Raw genomic sequence first — 15,288 nt, forward strand, 5'->3', positions numbered from 1 at the left:
GCTGCTTCAGGGGAGACGCACCCAGCTGATACACAACTTAGGGACCTTGAAAGCTTGCCTGTTCTGTGAGGTGTTGGAACACGTTGAAATGCTGTTTTTCGTCGGGAATGAATGTAAACATCTGCTAGCACCCTGAAGTGCTTCCGCAGTCAGAGTCACAGGTTAAAGAGAACCGAGATCCTGAGCTGCATGTGGCAAGGAGGAGAAAATGCTCTTTGTTAATAACTCTCTGGGAAGCAGCAAACTGAGGGCTAGGGGTTTGTGCATTCGGGCCTCGATTACCTTGCCTTTCCAAACACCCATGGGGGTTTGGGCTCCCTGCCTCGAGCTACCTGCGTAAAAGAAATGCAGTGAAGCTGCTGACTGAGAATACTGTGCCTGCTCTATCCTCTACACAGGGTAGAGATGGTGAGACCAATCCTGCTTTTGCCTTTTCCCCCATCCACTTTCAAATCAAAAAAGGCCAGAATTACAGAATTTAATGATGCAGATAGGTGCCCACCTTTACCAGTGGCTACTGGTCTCCTTTAAGTCACTTCAGGGTCTCAAGGGCTCACACCTTTTATTGAGATCCCCTCTCCAAGATACAAACCTACGTTTTCTTCCTTTTTCTTTTTTTTTTTTTTTAAATAAATTGATTTGCAGGACTGTTTTGCAAGGCCATGGGACTCACCATATCCTTTACGGTATTGATGCTTAATAGGGCAGCTTGAGAGCTGGTTGTGGAACCACAAGTAGAGGAAGAAAAAAAAAAAAAAAACGCTAAGACTACAACAAATAGGCAACAATAAACTCTGGAAATAATTGCAGTGTGTATTCCTGTGTCTAGAGATCTACCCAGGTGCTTCCCAGCACAGCCGATGTCAAACCTCTCACTGTTCCTTGGTGTGGCAATGCTCTTCTGCAATGCTGGGAGTACTGGCGTTTGCAAATAATTTGCAGGCAGACAGTTATATGGATACATCCTGAGACCAGTGGCACTCCTCTAAAAATCAAAGATTTTGATTGATAGATTGTGGAAAGAACTGTTAAAAAACGAATTTTCTCTGGCAGCCTTCCCTGTAAGTCATTATTGGCCCAACGCACCAATGGCAGCAGGGTCTCCACGCATCACCATATGGTGGAACAAAGACGCTAAAAAAATTAACAGCAAAACTAGGAGTTCCTTCTATCTGTGCCAGAGAATGAAGGCAACACAGGAGAAAGGGGCACCACTGAAGCACGAGCTAAGATTTTATTCCTTATTTCTTTTCCCAACACATTCTTTTCATAGCAAGAAACAAACACATCAAAGTCAGCGTTTGTTTTAAGCTCTGAGATGAACAAGAAAAATGACTTTAAAGCTTGCTTTAAGCAAGAGCTGAGCTCATCAGGGAGTCTTGTTAATACTTAAAGACCTGTTTGGGGGCAAATTGTACCAGCAAGATAATCAAATGAGGCACGACTGTAGTGGATACAAGTGAGGAGATCCTGAAGTTATGCATCCTGCATGCAGCTGGGATGTGCAAGCCAAGCTGGAGAAATTTCACAGGCTTCAGAGACATTGCTAGTCTAGCAAAAAATGTTTGGAAAATTGCTTTTATTTTATTTCTTTTTAACAATACTGTGTTCAGCTGTCAGAAATTTGTTTCTCGGACGATGGCTCCATAGGTCACTACACTCTGTAGAGTGCTATGGCAACTAAAGTCAAGAAAGAAGGTGGGCAGGAGCTAGTGACATTTTCAGAACAAATCTGATTAAAACATATGAGGATACTGGTCACAAAGTCCTATTATACAAATAATACAATTTTTGTATAATTTGTATAATTATACAAATATTGTTTTAAGCCAAAAATCCGTACTTGCGGTGCACTAGCGCCTTTCCAGGTACCAGCTAAACAGCAGGACTCATAGCAGCAGCATTGTCCCAAGCTGACCCATAGCCTCATTCCCTTTGTGTCTCCATAGTTCAGTCCGCACCACGGGCTCTTACTTCAAATTCTAAGATGTCCAGAGTAGTGACTCTGCCATGGAAAGCACACAGATAGTCATGCTTCCAACAGCCTACACACAACAAACTTCAAAAAAAGAAAAAGAAAACAGCAAAAAAAGCCCAAACAAACCCAGACACACTACTCATTGTTATCTCTACACTAATCACAGCAGAGGAACATACTGCACGATTCCCTCCCAGCTTGCCAAGGGGCAAAGGCTTGTCCAAAATCGCATCTGAAAGCAATCTGCAGTAATTCTCAATACAAAGACTTCCCTGTCAGCACAGCAGCCATGGGAAAGCCTTGCATTAGACTAGTCCCCCACCACCACCCCCAAATATCTTTTGCAGAGTCTAAAAGAATTGCTAAGACTTGCTCTCTCTCTTTTCAGGAGAATTTTTCCATATACTTCTTTGCAGGCAGAGGTCACTTCTTCCAGGCACAAGTCACCTCTCATTGGTCATCCACTTGGCAAGTTTTTCCATCTTCCAAATTGTGCCCTTGGAGTAACATTACCAAGTGAGGAAAAGCATTAGTTTTGATAGAAATAAGTCTCTTCACCCTAAAAAGCTAAAGCATACCCATTAGATACATGCAAACACTGCAAAGAATTAACACCCAAAACAGTTTATTTTCCACTCCAATGTCACAATAGTGACATTTCCAACTCATCAGAAACAAGCTCTAAAATAACACAACACTGCAAGGCACATAGTAAAGCATACATCCAGCCTTCAAAAAGAGCTGGAGGCTTCTTCAGACAAGATGTGCTTCCTAAAAATATTGCTGAAGGTGAAAATCCATTCACATTTAATATCACCGCATTTGGTTTTGTAGTTCTGCAAATAAAGACTTTCTCTTCCAAAGAACCTCCTCCCAATACTGAGAGGCTTTGCCTAAACAAGGATTTGAGGACTCTGACTCATTACAGCATTTTACAGTAAAAACACCTGAAGCGCTAGTAGGCATCTTCCACCTCTCCTAAAAACCAAACAAAGAAAAGCAGCGCGTTGGCACATGCCAAGAAAGTGAGGGGAGCTAACAAATGGCACAGGGTTCCTTCAGGTCAGCAGGGTTGCACCAGATCACTGCCATGCTTCTTCTCAAGTGTATCAGGATTCAGGTTCACGTAGGCACAGTGCAAGAAAGCTACTGATCCCCAGCAGTAGAGATCTTCCTGTATTTGCATATGAAAGCATCCGTCTTCCCAAGACTAACTCCATATACACCATCTGGCACCAGAGACCCAAAATGTGTCTGTCTGCTGCTGAGAAAGGATTCTTCAACACCATTCACCAAGGAGGAAGAATTCCCATCAACATTCAGGGCTTTTGCAGCGGCGGTTTCACTTGCACCATCAGAAATGGCATTAGGAGAGTCATTTTCAGCACACTTGGCAATGCCACCCATGCGCTTATGGAGATCTTGGCTCAGCAGCAATACGATAGTGCCTCCAACATGAAGTACTCTGGCAATTGCAGGAAAAATAAAGGTTAGGTGTTCAGCCTGCCTGGCATTCTTTTGTCCGCGCAGAACTCAACACTGCTGATGCTGCAGATGCCAGCTGCATTCGATAAAACACCTAAAGATGTTAAGGGTCATGGCTCAACTCAGTAAACTACCTCTCCAAATGGAATTTAAATGCCCTATCTTCATAACTCTTCCTAAATGGGAGAACTGGGCTCTATCCTCAATCCCACACATTTGCAGCCTCAGGAGTTCTTTCCATTGGGTTAGCAGGGAAGATGAACCCAGTGTTTTTCCCTCTTAGTATTCTATATTTCCCCTCAATTCAAGGATTGAGGGCAGTGTCACCCTCAAACCCCGTTTCTGGGTCGCATGAGCCTCCACCACTCTGCAAAGGAACAGCTTCCCAGGGCAGCAAAAGATTCTCAGGTTGGTAAGGCAAATCTGAAGCCGTCCTTACCCTTTGGAAACTTTAAAAGGTCTGCCCTTTCTATGTTCCACTGATCCTTAATGGCTTTCCAACTCAGGAAACACAGGAAAATTGAACATTGTTTGAAATCCATTTTTCTTAGTACATGAGGAAACATTACACTTGGCCTTGAAAGAAGGGGAAAAAAGGACCATCCTGGCTCTGTTCACAGCAAGTGGATTGAACAGTCTTACCAGTGGAGCTCTCACGGTAATGGTCCCTTCCTCACCTCCACCTTCCCAAGGAAAGATTTTGCTTAGGATGGCCCAAGAGACCAAATGAGACCAGGAGACAAGCACGGCCAAAGGGAGGGATGGTCAGCACAAGCTGACATAGGATTGCCCTGCCATTCTGTGGAGCTACCTCACCTTTTTCACCAACTTCCCACCACATTCCTGCACTGGGTGAGCAAGATAAACACCCGCTGAACACCAGTCCTATAGAGAGGGCTTGTTTTCAGCCAAGAAATTAAATAAAGGGGCAGATGGTTTGAACTGCCCATTAGAAGCAGCCCGCTATTAGCCTGGCTCAACTCTGCCACAAAACGACAGGGTGAGAGATCAGAGGCGGCATCTAAAAGCAGACCAGGTGGCTAGCCAGATATTCAAGTACACACTAACAGAAAGGAAAATGCATACCACCATTTTCTGCTCTGAGATCCCTCCTGCCAAGGCAGGCTAGTGAAAGCTTGGTTGTGAACCCAGAAGGAAAGCCGATGATTTTATACAAGCTGGCCTCCACTGAGAAAGGATTATTGCTTTATTTGCCTGGCTATGCTTTCAGTTTGTCTAGGTCATCCCCTCCTCTTTCTCCTTTCTGCCTTGTAAAGAACATTTGTGAATGTGGCTCACAAATACTTCACCATCATGCTTTGTAAAGAGTATTTGTGAGTGTGGCTCACACAACAAGCTCATTCCTTGTCAGCCTGGTCTGCCATTGGCATGTCCACAGCTTGTCCAACAAGCCACAACAGCCTTTAAGGGACAAGTAAAGGGCTCAGAATTTCACAGCCTGCACAGGATCAGATTACAGAGCTGGAGAGTGTTTGGCATGAAGCAAACCTGAAGCTCACTGAACGCTTAGGATCACAAACCATCATGATGTTTACACCAAACCCCAAACCATCACGACATTTACACCAAACCCCAAGCACGTCAAAGGCCACACGTACCTCTCCATTTCCTGGAGAATACCCAGAAGGAGCTGTCTGTCTTTTGTGATCTTGAACTTCTTCCCAAACGGAATATCTGAAATCACAGCGTCAAAGCTTTCTGAAGGCAACGGCAACGCTGCAGAATAAAGGCAGGTCTTTACATCTGACTGTGAAAAGTGAACAGCAGCTATGCCCCCATTCACCTTACAGAACTCTCTGCCAGCTCTTCCACGGGTTATGCACCCAGGTTCACAGCTCCTTCTGTACTTACCCTCACAAACGGCACTACAAAGCCACCAACCCAATGCAGACTGGGAAGAGACAAATGCATGACAGCGTGGTTTAGCTTGCGGATTCCCTGTTACGTTTGCCCCAATACCACAGCTCTCCAAACAGGGGACTGCATGGGTCCAAACTAACTGCTGCTTCTCAACACAAACCACATCTTTACAAGCAAAATGCAAAAGAAGAGCCAAGCTTGCAAGCACTTTACTTATCACACATGTGCAGATGCACACGTATGAATGGCAAGGAATCACATGTTAAATTCCTCTCCATCCCCTTTTTCTCCCCCAACAATCTAGTTACAGCCAGAATCACTTGGATTCTGTCAGAGCTAGTGCCTTTGAAGTGTCTCCCCAGAGTTTCTGCATCCTGGGAATAGTCAGTTCTCTTGACCATGAGGCAGCACTGCACCCTTGGGGTGATGAAGGCCAGACACATACCAGGCCATGCTGACCAGAGCGTAGCCAGCATGTGAAAGGACGAGACTATGGGTTCTCCATCCGTCAGGATGCTCAAAACTCAACTGGACAAGGCCCTGAGCAACCTGACCCAGCTTTGGGGTTAGCCCCACTCCCAGCACATGACAGGACTAAAGACCTCCAGCAGTGCCTGCTCACCTAAACCCTGCTGTGATTCTATGCCAGCCTTTCAAGAACTGGCTGGACACGGCTCTTGGACCATCCTCAGAGCAACGCTTGCAGCACAACAATTTTATCTACAAATGTAAGGACAAGTTACCTTTGGTCCTCCTCAAAACATGCAGAAATAACTGCTTCTGACCACTGACAAAGACACCAATTACTTCTTCAGTAGTAGAAAAGCCTGACATCAAAGTACCTTCCATTATCCTAGACGCCAAGCCCAATCACAGCTTTTAAGTAAGAAATAAAGCTATATATATATTCTTATAAAAAAAAAATAACATTTCTTACCATTCTGGTAAGAAATAGATATTGCAAGGCAAAAAATACTCATACTTTATCAACCACGCACAGGAAAAAACAGCCAGCTTTTGTCTGTCATTGATTTCATATAGGATTAATTTAGACTCAGGCTTTGAGCTTCAGAATAAGGGCATAAAATTATTACCTTCTCCCCAGACTAGCTCATGAACTGAGAGCAAACAGACTCCCTCTTCCAGGAAAAAGGCATCACCATTTAAAATACTCCTACTGCAAAACATCAACAATTCAACACTGAGCTTAATGAGTCCCCACTATTACTCATTTGGTACATTTCAGTTACAAGCCACATTTCATCTGCGTTTGTCCTTGCTGTGTTCCCGTAAGACACAAAAAACTCTCACATGGTATGCACTCTTTGTGGTATTCACACATTTACCATTAAGACAGACAACTACTGACCATGCCTGACAATTATTCTTTTCATTGTCTTCTGGCGAGTTTATTCTTGCCAAAGTTCGGGGGCGGGAAGCGGAGAACAAATAATTATCCGTTCACTAGCACTACAGAATCACTGCTCAGCTATTTGTTGAGAGTTAGCATCACCTCAAGAGAACCTACAGTACCTGTGTAATCCCAGAACCACAAAAAATTTCAAATGTGTCTCACTTGGGAAGCCTACAGACATACCTTTCACAGAAGCTTTAAGTAACTCAATCTTATCCATCAGGCCTGCAGTCCTAATATTTGCATCTGCACCCTCTAACTGTGAATCGCTTATATCAGCACCCCAGTAACAGGCTTCCTGTTCAGAGAAAAAGAGAAAAGTCACCTAGTTGACAAACAGGTGTAGTTATTTTATAAACCCTTCTCAGAACTCCCTTGTTGCACAGCTCTTCCAAGACAAACCCCTTGCTGGGAGATCTCGTACCATTACACAGAGCAATACGCAGACCCAGAGGAATGGGGGAAGTATGCACTGTCTTCACTCCTTTCGTGTTCTGGTCTGCTCAAGACACTTGGAACTTACAGAAATACTGAGGCTATGTCCTAACAGCAAGACCCCAGCTAGCTACAGAGACAGAGCTACGCTGCCTCTAATACTGACAACTGACTGTACTGTCCCATTGACACCTCCATTCTCAGGATAAGCCCAGGCAGTTTTACAAGTCCATAGTTGCCTCGCACAAAACCTGCAGTATAAATCCAGGGCTCCCAGTACATGCCTGCATAAGTACATAGGACTTTGTTCTACATTCCTGTGCAGGACCATTTGTACTAAAACACTTTTCACAACTGCCTAGAAAGATCAGGTTGGTCCCAGCTTTCCAGTAACGGGCTTTGGTGTAACTGTGGGACACATTTTTCTTGATGCAACTACAAGCCGTCTTGCAAAGGTCCTGCCTGTTGCCACTGTGATACTCACGGGCCACTCTTTGGCAGCTTCCAGCAGTATCGTTCCTAGCCCACACATGGGATCCAGCACAAAGGCACCCGCCTACAAAAATAAAGGGGTTATTGCATCCCAAGCAAGACAGACTCCTCTCCCAGGACAAAGGTTACTCAGGCATGTACAGATCACCTACATACTCCCACTGAATCCAGGGTAGGTCACAATAATCACTGGTTTACCAGCCCAAACTTGTTTTAAGAGAGTCTAGTAAAAAGCATCAACAGTTTCACTACAGACAATGCATCGACACATCTAGCCTTGACGTGACATTGAGGGGAAAAAATTATGACTGGACTGCAGGCAGATATTGGTACCAAATTAATCTGTGGAAAACATCACACTTGCTTCTGTTTTCCCTTGGGAGAACAACCCCAAACAAGGTTTGAAGCCTCAACAGTGAAAAAATCTTGCCATTTACACATATATCCATACAAGGAATAACACCTCTGCTGAGAAGGACCTGGGATTACAGCAGATATCTGGTTGAACAGCAGGTGACAGCGCACTCTGATCACAGACAAGGCAAACCCTGTCCACATGCATTAGAGGATGGGGCATTAAAATAACCACACTTCTTTTCAAAGCTTCCAGCTCCAGCTCTGACCAGCAGCAACGCCCCCGCCCCGCCACCCATTCAGGACTCTACAGCTTTGCCATGAACATTCACCTACACTGATTTCAGCCAGAGATGCCATGGCCCATGCAACTGTTGACCGCAGTCCTGCTGTTCTGATATACGCCCTGTTTGCCAACGGAAGCCTGCCGACAGAAAAAAAAAAAAAAAAAAATCAACATAAGATAAAGGTACAACCACCTAGAAAAGCCCATGTAATACGAAAGAACAAATGAACTGGACAGATCTGCAGACAGACAGACAGATAGAAACCACAGGCTGCTTTTATCCAGAACTCACTGCAAAGTCTGGCCTACGTGCTCAGATAAGCTCCAGACAGACCGCAAGACTAACGGGACAGTCCAGTGAATATTAAACCAGGAGATAAATACTCACAGTGGACAGCAAGATTATTTAGAAATTATGCCTGTTCTGGTACTGCCAAGACAAATCTGGTAAGGAGAATGCCTTACCTGAAAAGAGGAATCCCCACCACAGAGTGAATGTCATTAAGATGTACAAAGATCTGAAAGAGGAAAAAAAATAACATTAGAAACACTCAACCTGACACAACAATAGCTTTAACTAATTTAAACCAGACACAGAAGATGTTTCTATGAACTTATGATCCTGGTTTTTAAGAACAAAAATGCACCCTTCAGACAATTAGGATTAATTGAAAGAAATCACACTAGGTAATCTGAATGCCACTTTAAAGATGATTTAATATTTAGGCAAGCAGGGAGGGGATTTTGTCAGCCACGAATCCATCAGGAAGCACTTGAATCTTTAAGGCAGATGATTTTTGTAACATTGAATGGATATTTTTATTTATAAAACCATTTGCTCTAAGCAGGGTAAGGTTATTCACAGTATACTAGCTACCAGCACTCAGCTATTCACACACACACCCTTTTAAAAAAAAACCAAACAAAAAAAACCCCACCAAAACCAAGTGCCACTAAGCAGTATTTCACATGGAAGGCAGACCTGAGTAATCCTTCCAGAAATATACACAGCTCAAAGAAATTGTCCTCCTGTCCCATAGAGAGCATCCCAAAAGAAGACTGAGCACCCCAACAGGTCTTGCATGACTGCAATCCCTCCCCAGGAAGACCAAACAGAAACATGATGCTGCTTTTGAAATACCCCAGCCCTCAGCACTTGAATGGTTTCAGAGCAAAAATCTGGACAAGAACAAGAGCCCCACTTGAGGCTCAACAAAGCCGCATTTGACACACAACCTGGGAAAACCAGAGCCAGCAGATTAACTCAGAGCTTTTACACAACACCTCAGGCCTCCCAGCATCAGTGCTGAGAGCAGCTTCCACACACCAAGCACAGTGATGGAGACACAGCTTGTCAAGAGCAGCAAGTCCTTTCCAAGGTCTCCAGACAGCTTGCACCCTGGAGCGTGCCTTAAGCAAGCTGCTTGTCAGGAACAGGGTCTAGGAGGAGGCTCTTCCATAAATGGCATTCTCAAGTTGAGTTCCTCGACAATACGACCTTGCTGCTCGCTCTCTTCCCCTACAGACGCTAAACTAGCTGCCCAATGGGGGTAAGTCCTAACCCTAACCATTTTCAACACAGTCAGAGCCCAGCAGTTTCTAAGCATGCTGGATCCCGAGACATCGCCTGCATGGATCCTTCCCCTCACGTACAGGCCCATGCTGGCCATTCTGGCATTTATTTAAGTGCTCTAGAAGGCACGCACACAGTGGCTACTGAAAAGCTTAGCTCAGCGCTACCAGAGGATTTCTAGTTAAATTCAGCGGCAGAAAGACAAACGGGGACAGGCCACGGTCCCGCGTGCAAAGGGAGCAGAGAACAAAACAAAAGATATTGGGGACAATTCTGGAAGCAGCAATAGGCCATCTGGCAGACAGGCACCACTACCTCTAGATCGGGGTTCCGCAGATCAGCCCGCCACCCACACTGCTTCATGAGGGCTATGCCAACGGCTCTTCCGATCTCCTGCAAGGGGGAAGAACAGTCACAGGCAGTAAACAGAACAGAAGTAAGAAAACTAGAGATCCCAGCCTTGACTGCACAATCCTTACAGAAACCTGGGAAAAGAAAGAGTCTCTCTCTATCCCTAGGAGAACAATTCATACAAAGATCATACAGAAGAGGTACAACAGGGCACAGCGAGCGAGCGAGGGGCAGAGCAAACACACCGCAGCACAAAATGACTGTCACTCAGCTGCACTGCGGGAGGCTGAAGTTCAAGTCCTGCCCAAGGTACAACAAAAGTTGTCATCATTTCAGCATTATATATATCACGCAGAAAATATTTCTGATGGCTGTAAACTAGATTACCTAAGAGTAAACCTGTGAAGGCACAACTGCAACTCACAATTTTAATGCCTTTATGGCATCTAGAAAGCTTTCACTACCTTCGGAACATGAGAGTTCAAAAGCACAGCACAAATTTAAGCAAACAGTCACGTTGGCAGGCTCATGTGTCCCATCTTCCCAAGGTACTAGCTTTAGCAGGGAACAAAAAAAAAAAAATCTAGTCAAACTACTATTATCTTCGAATAAGAGAAATCTACATAAATTGCAGCTACACAAGGTTTCTTTTTTTATTTTTTTATTTTCCTCACAGTAGAAAGATATTATAGATGGGAAGAGTGCTGGATGGAAAGGGCCCCTGGAGGAGGTCTCTATGCCACCGCTCTCTCCCAGGGACCAAGATCCACACCCCCAGGACACCTCCCAGGGCTGCACCACCCTCCTGGGGAACAAGCTCTCACCAATGTCCAACCAGAGCCCACCGAAGCTGAGCTGCAAGTTCCGGTTTTGCGCCTTCTTTTACACTCTCTGCCACAACTGAGAGGAGTCTGGCTCCACTGTCCTCGCAACAGCCTTTTAAGTACCTGTAAACTACTACCAGATTACTCCTCGGACTCCACAAGCGCACCTACCTCAATCTCTTACCTTTACTTATCCTCAATAAAAGGCATTGATTTGAAAAATAGGCAGGGTAACAGTGCCCAGAAATTAACAACAGCCCCTGTATTTCCACTTGTTCCAGGTAAATGCAGGTTAAGGGCTTTTTTTCCAGAAAATACAGAAAAAGCTTTGATCAGTTTGTTACTCTAAAACATACAACACACAATTGACATGACAAATAAACTACACATCTCCCTTCATCTTTGCTAAATTCTGTGGAAACATAGATACTTTAGTATACCTGCGAAGGAAGTATTTTGGCAATTGCTCCACTACAACGACAAGAAACTCTGAAAGTGAAGCTAAGCTGCTCATTCGCAATAGGCTTCTCTCCACTGCTGTTAGAAGGGTCTTCTAAGGAAGCCTTGCTTTCAGTCCAGCAGTCCTGATCGCTCTTCCTCTCTGCTACCCCACACCTCTCTCCAGCTTCCGCTTGACATTCTTCAGACACAGTCTCTCTCACTTGTTCCATTTTCTGTCTTTTAGTTGCAATATTGGCCTCTTCTTCTGATTTCCCTTTCAGAGGCATTGGGTTTTCTTGAGAGACATAGTCTTCTTTCCCCTCATGAAGGTTTCTCCAGATAGAGATAACATCCAGCCAATACTTCGGTTCCTCAGTGATGAGGCTTTTAATCTCATGCAGCATTTTCCCTGGAAGAAAAAGTAGATTCAGGTTAAGTAGTTCAGTCTCAGCATTTGATTTTCCTATGGATTCCAAACAGCTGTTAACAGAGACTGTGTTCACATTTCATCAATGTGTGAATCCAGGAACCACAGCAGCAGCAGCAGCAATCACAGGCACAGGTGAGCTCTCAACACCCACCTACCCCACCAGCAGAGACCCAGGCATCCATCTGATTACAAGCTCTGCAGAACCAAGATTAAATCATGCAGGGGTTGAATTCTGCAGAAGAATTCAGCAGCTCTACAAAACCAGACCACCTCCGAGAGTCATTCCCAGGGAAGGAGCACCAGCCTACCATGCCATCCTCCTCAGAGAAAGCACTTGGTCCAGGATTATGTTGGAAAATAAGTGAGGAACGTGTAAAGAGTAAAGTTCAAAGGGTCAACCAAGAAGGAACAAAAGAAAACTCAAGAATATCCTGGTAAAACCGGATCTTCTAGCACGTGATATTTAACAATGCAGAAACTTAAGCCTTAAAAAGAAGAATGACCCCAAATTCATGACCTGAAAAGCATGGTTTTGGCGTCTACGACCACCTGAGGACCCCCACATGAAAAACTGAGCATGCGTTATGCTGAATCATCATTACGTAAGATACTAATTAACATAGTCCCGCTAAGTAGTGTGAAAACCTATGCATATGGAAAGATATGCTGTATAAATGAACCTAGATCTGTGTAAACTAGTTAGGCGGAAGGATCCCCTGTGCATCCAGCGCTGCAATAAAGAAAATGCCTGCTTCTTAATGCTACATTGGTGTTAAGAGGTTTTATTCCTGATTTCAGTGACAATTAGAGATGTGGGACACTCTGCAGGATTGAAAGACAGACCTGAACATGAATCACTTTGATTCAGCTCAGAATAAAAGCCACAACTTTATAAAGGACATCTCTCCTCACTAGTCATCAACCTGCCTTCAATCCTGCAAAGTCCCCAACACACCCCTAAACTTACACCTGTGGGCAGTCCTCTTGACCTAGCTACAACAAGAGAGGCACAAGGAATATACAGGACAATTCACTTGAAAACCCTGAAGCTGGTCAAGGGTTGGGGGAAGGGGCGGAAGGTATTTCTTTTTCTCATTGAGAATCATGGTTAAATTTGATCCTCAAAGCCCAAGGCCATCTGAGATCTCCCAAATAAAGTCCCACCAGCACGCAGATATCAAGCCATCTTACTGGAAATTTTTATTCCAACACTGACAAAGAATGTGACCCAAGTAGCTGAGATGTACAAGAAATCTGTGTACTGAACAGTTAAGTAACACAGGATATACGTCTGGATCCACTTAGCCTAAAGGAAAATGAGTCATCCTTAAAATGCATACAAGGGGTCCAGAACTGGACTTCAGTTTCAGGGTGGGGTGGGTTTCTTTGGGTTTGTGGTTTGGTTGTGGTGGTTTTTTAGTTTGTTTGGGGTTTTTTTTTTTTTGGGGGGGGGGGGGGGGGGGGCAGGTGGTGGTGTTACACATACACATATATGTACAGTGCCAGCAGAACACAAGCTGGTAAGATACCCATTTCAAACATTTTTAAAGCCATTTTCAGCACAAAAAAAAGCATCAAAAACATATCTGGGTGAAGAATACTCCAGAATTCATTACTGTCAATTAGAACTACAGCTGTTAGTAAAAAAATAAAGTAAATCAAATAGTAACTTTATAAATAGGACTTGAACTGGGCCTTCACGTTTCTGAGAACACACCCCGCGAGCAAACCGCAGGGGATGAGCCGAGGGAAGGAGTCAGTGCCATACCTTTATTTCTAGAAACTGCAAGTGGGGTGTGTTTCTTAAGCAGCAAAAACAGTCGCTCTCCAGACTTGAGTCTCCTCAGCTCACTCGGCTCCGCCTCTGTGCTGAAGAAGACCTTTCCTGAGACGCAGTCCACCTCAGGGGAAAAACAGAAACCAAACCAAAGCGGGAAGGGGCTTTGGGCGAGAGCTCTCACCAGCCCAGCAGCCCCTCACACCCGCTCGCCCCTTCGCGGGGAGGAGGGCAGCGCAGACCTCAGCTCACCGCGAGTGGCGAGGGGACACGGCCTGACCGAGTGGCAGGTGTCCCTGCCCACGGCAGGGCCGGCACCAGACGGTCCTGAGGAGTCCTTTCCGTCCCAAACCAAGACCAGACCCGTGGGGCCCCACGCAGGTGCCGGCACAGCCCACGCCGCGGCCGCCCGGCTCCGGGGCGCGAAGCCAACGAGGCCGCGTTCCCCGCCGAGCCGGACCGCACCGCACCGGACCGGACCGGGCCGTCCCGGGTGGGCACCGACACAGGCACCAGCTCCCCCCTCACCTCCGTGGCGCCGAGCCGCGCCCGCACCTCCCGCGCCAGGAAGGGCTCCAGCCCGCGGCCCGCCGTGCAGAAGTACCGCCCCCCCCTCGCCGCCATCTTGGCCCGCCCCGCCACCCTCAGCGCGGCCCAGGGGGCCTGGCGGGACCGGCCCTCCTGGGCGGGGCCCCTCCTCGGGGGTGGCTCTACCGCCGTGAGCCCGCCCTGGGAGGGGGCCGGCGGGACAGGGCGCCGGGGCCTGCTGCCGCTTGCGTCGGTGCGAGAGAAAGGTGTTAGGAAGCGCCCGTTGCGGAGTATATTTGTACACTCTGGGGGCAAATCTTCACCTGCCGCCACGGGACCGCTTGGCCACTAAATGCGCTCGTCACCGCGACGGGAGGTGACGCCCTGAGGGATCATCAGTGCAGGCGGTGAGATGAATGACTGCAGCGCAGCTCTCGCTCCTCCTGTCTCGGCAGAAGACCGCGCCACCGCTCCTGACAGGGCTGGCGGGGAGAGGAGGATCGCTGTGGTGCAGAAGAGGTGTCTGTATCCACACCATCGGGGAGGAAAAGCTGTAGACCCCCCCGTGAGTGATTCAGCACCCACGGCCCGGGGGGAAGCGCCAGGAGGGCAGCTGGGAGCCAGCAGCTCCCCCCCACCGGCGACCTTCTCTGCTGCAGGATGTGCAGGAACTTTTGTTCTCCAAACGGCTCTGTTGTACGGGGCAAGGTTCTCATCCTCCCTTCCCACTTATTTACGGGGGACAGAGCCAGAGGGTGAAGTAACACAGGTCTCCTGAGTCCAGGCTCTGGGTAGGCCCAAAACCAAACTCTCCAAGAGCAGGAAAAGTGCCATTCTGTCTTGCCTACCACAGCTAATGCATCTCTGGATTAATGGAAAAACCTTGGCTGGAGCAAAGCCATCTGTGCTCCAGACCATGCTGGTCTCCACCAAGCGCTCCAGAGCCAGAGGTGGCAGGATCCAAAGCAGCCAGAGGTAAGAACAGATGGTAACAACAACAGAAAATGCAGGCTTAAAACTACCCTGTCTTGGTTCCCTT

At 46.5% G+C, this 15,288-nt stretch overlaps 1 protein-coding gene across 4 annotated transcripts; it reads right to left on the reverse strand.

The window, feature by feature from the left end:
* Positions 1–1,221: 1,221 nt before the first annotated feature.
* LOC142407357 (U6 snRNA (guanine-N(2))-methyltransferase THUMPD2-like) lies at positions 1,222–14,369 on the reverse strand. 4 transcript variants are annotated; one of them, XM_075496764.1, is made up of 10 exons: positions 14,250–14,369; positions 13,713–13,845; positions 11,514–11,923; positions 10,214–10,291; positions 8,791–8,843; positions 8,376–8,463; positions 7,678–7,749; positions 6,942–7,056; positions 5,083–5,158; positions 1,222–3,443 (listed from the first exon to the last, which is right to left on the reverse strand). In XM_075496764.1, exons 1-10 carry the CDS (start codon positions 14,343–14,345, stop codon positions 3,125–3,127), a joined length of 1,440 nt encoding a protein of 479 aa, XP_075352879.1. In that variant the 5' UTR covers positions 14,346–14,369; the 3' UTR covers positions 1,222–3,124. The 4 variants fall into 4 exon arrangements, with proteins under 4 accessions (XP_075352879.1, XP_075352880.1, XP_075352881.1 ...); XM_075496763.1 differs by having other exon boundaries at positions 1,223–3,443; positions 5,083–5,200; XM_075496765.1 differs by lacking the exon at positions 10,214–10,291 and having other exon boundaries at positions 5,083–5,200.
* Between the last annotated feature and the right edge of the window lie 919 nt (positions 14,370–15,288).

This window comes from Mycteria americana, chromosome 3 (genome assembly GCF_035582795.1).
Source record: "Mycteria americana isolate JAX WOST 10 ecotype Jacksonville Zoo and Gardens chromosome 3, USCA_MyAme_1.0, whole genome shotgun sequence".
Lineage (NCBI taxonomy): Eukaryota > Metazoa > Chordata > Aves > Ciconiiformes > Ciconiidae > Mycteria > Mycteria americana.

Coding starts and splice junctions, on each gene's coding strand:
- LOC142407357 (XM_075496763.1), bottom strand. CDS start 14,345: ATGGCGGCGAGGGGGGGGCGGTACTTCTGCACGGCGGGCCGCGGGCTG. Junction 8,844..10,213: donor TGCGGAACCCCGATCTAGAG/GTAGTGGTGCCT, acceptor TTCCTCTTTCAG/ATCTTTGTACATCTTAATGA. Junction 7,057..7,677: donor AAGCTGCCAAAGAGTGGCCC/GTGAGTATCACA, acceptor TTCTCTGAACAG/GAAGCCTGTTACTGGGGTGC.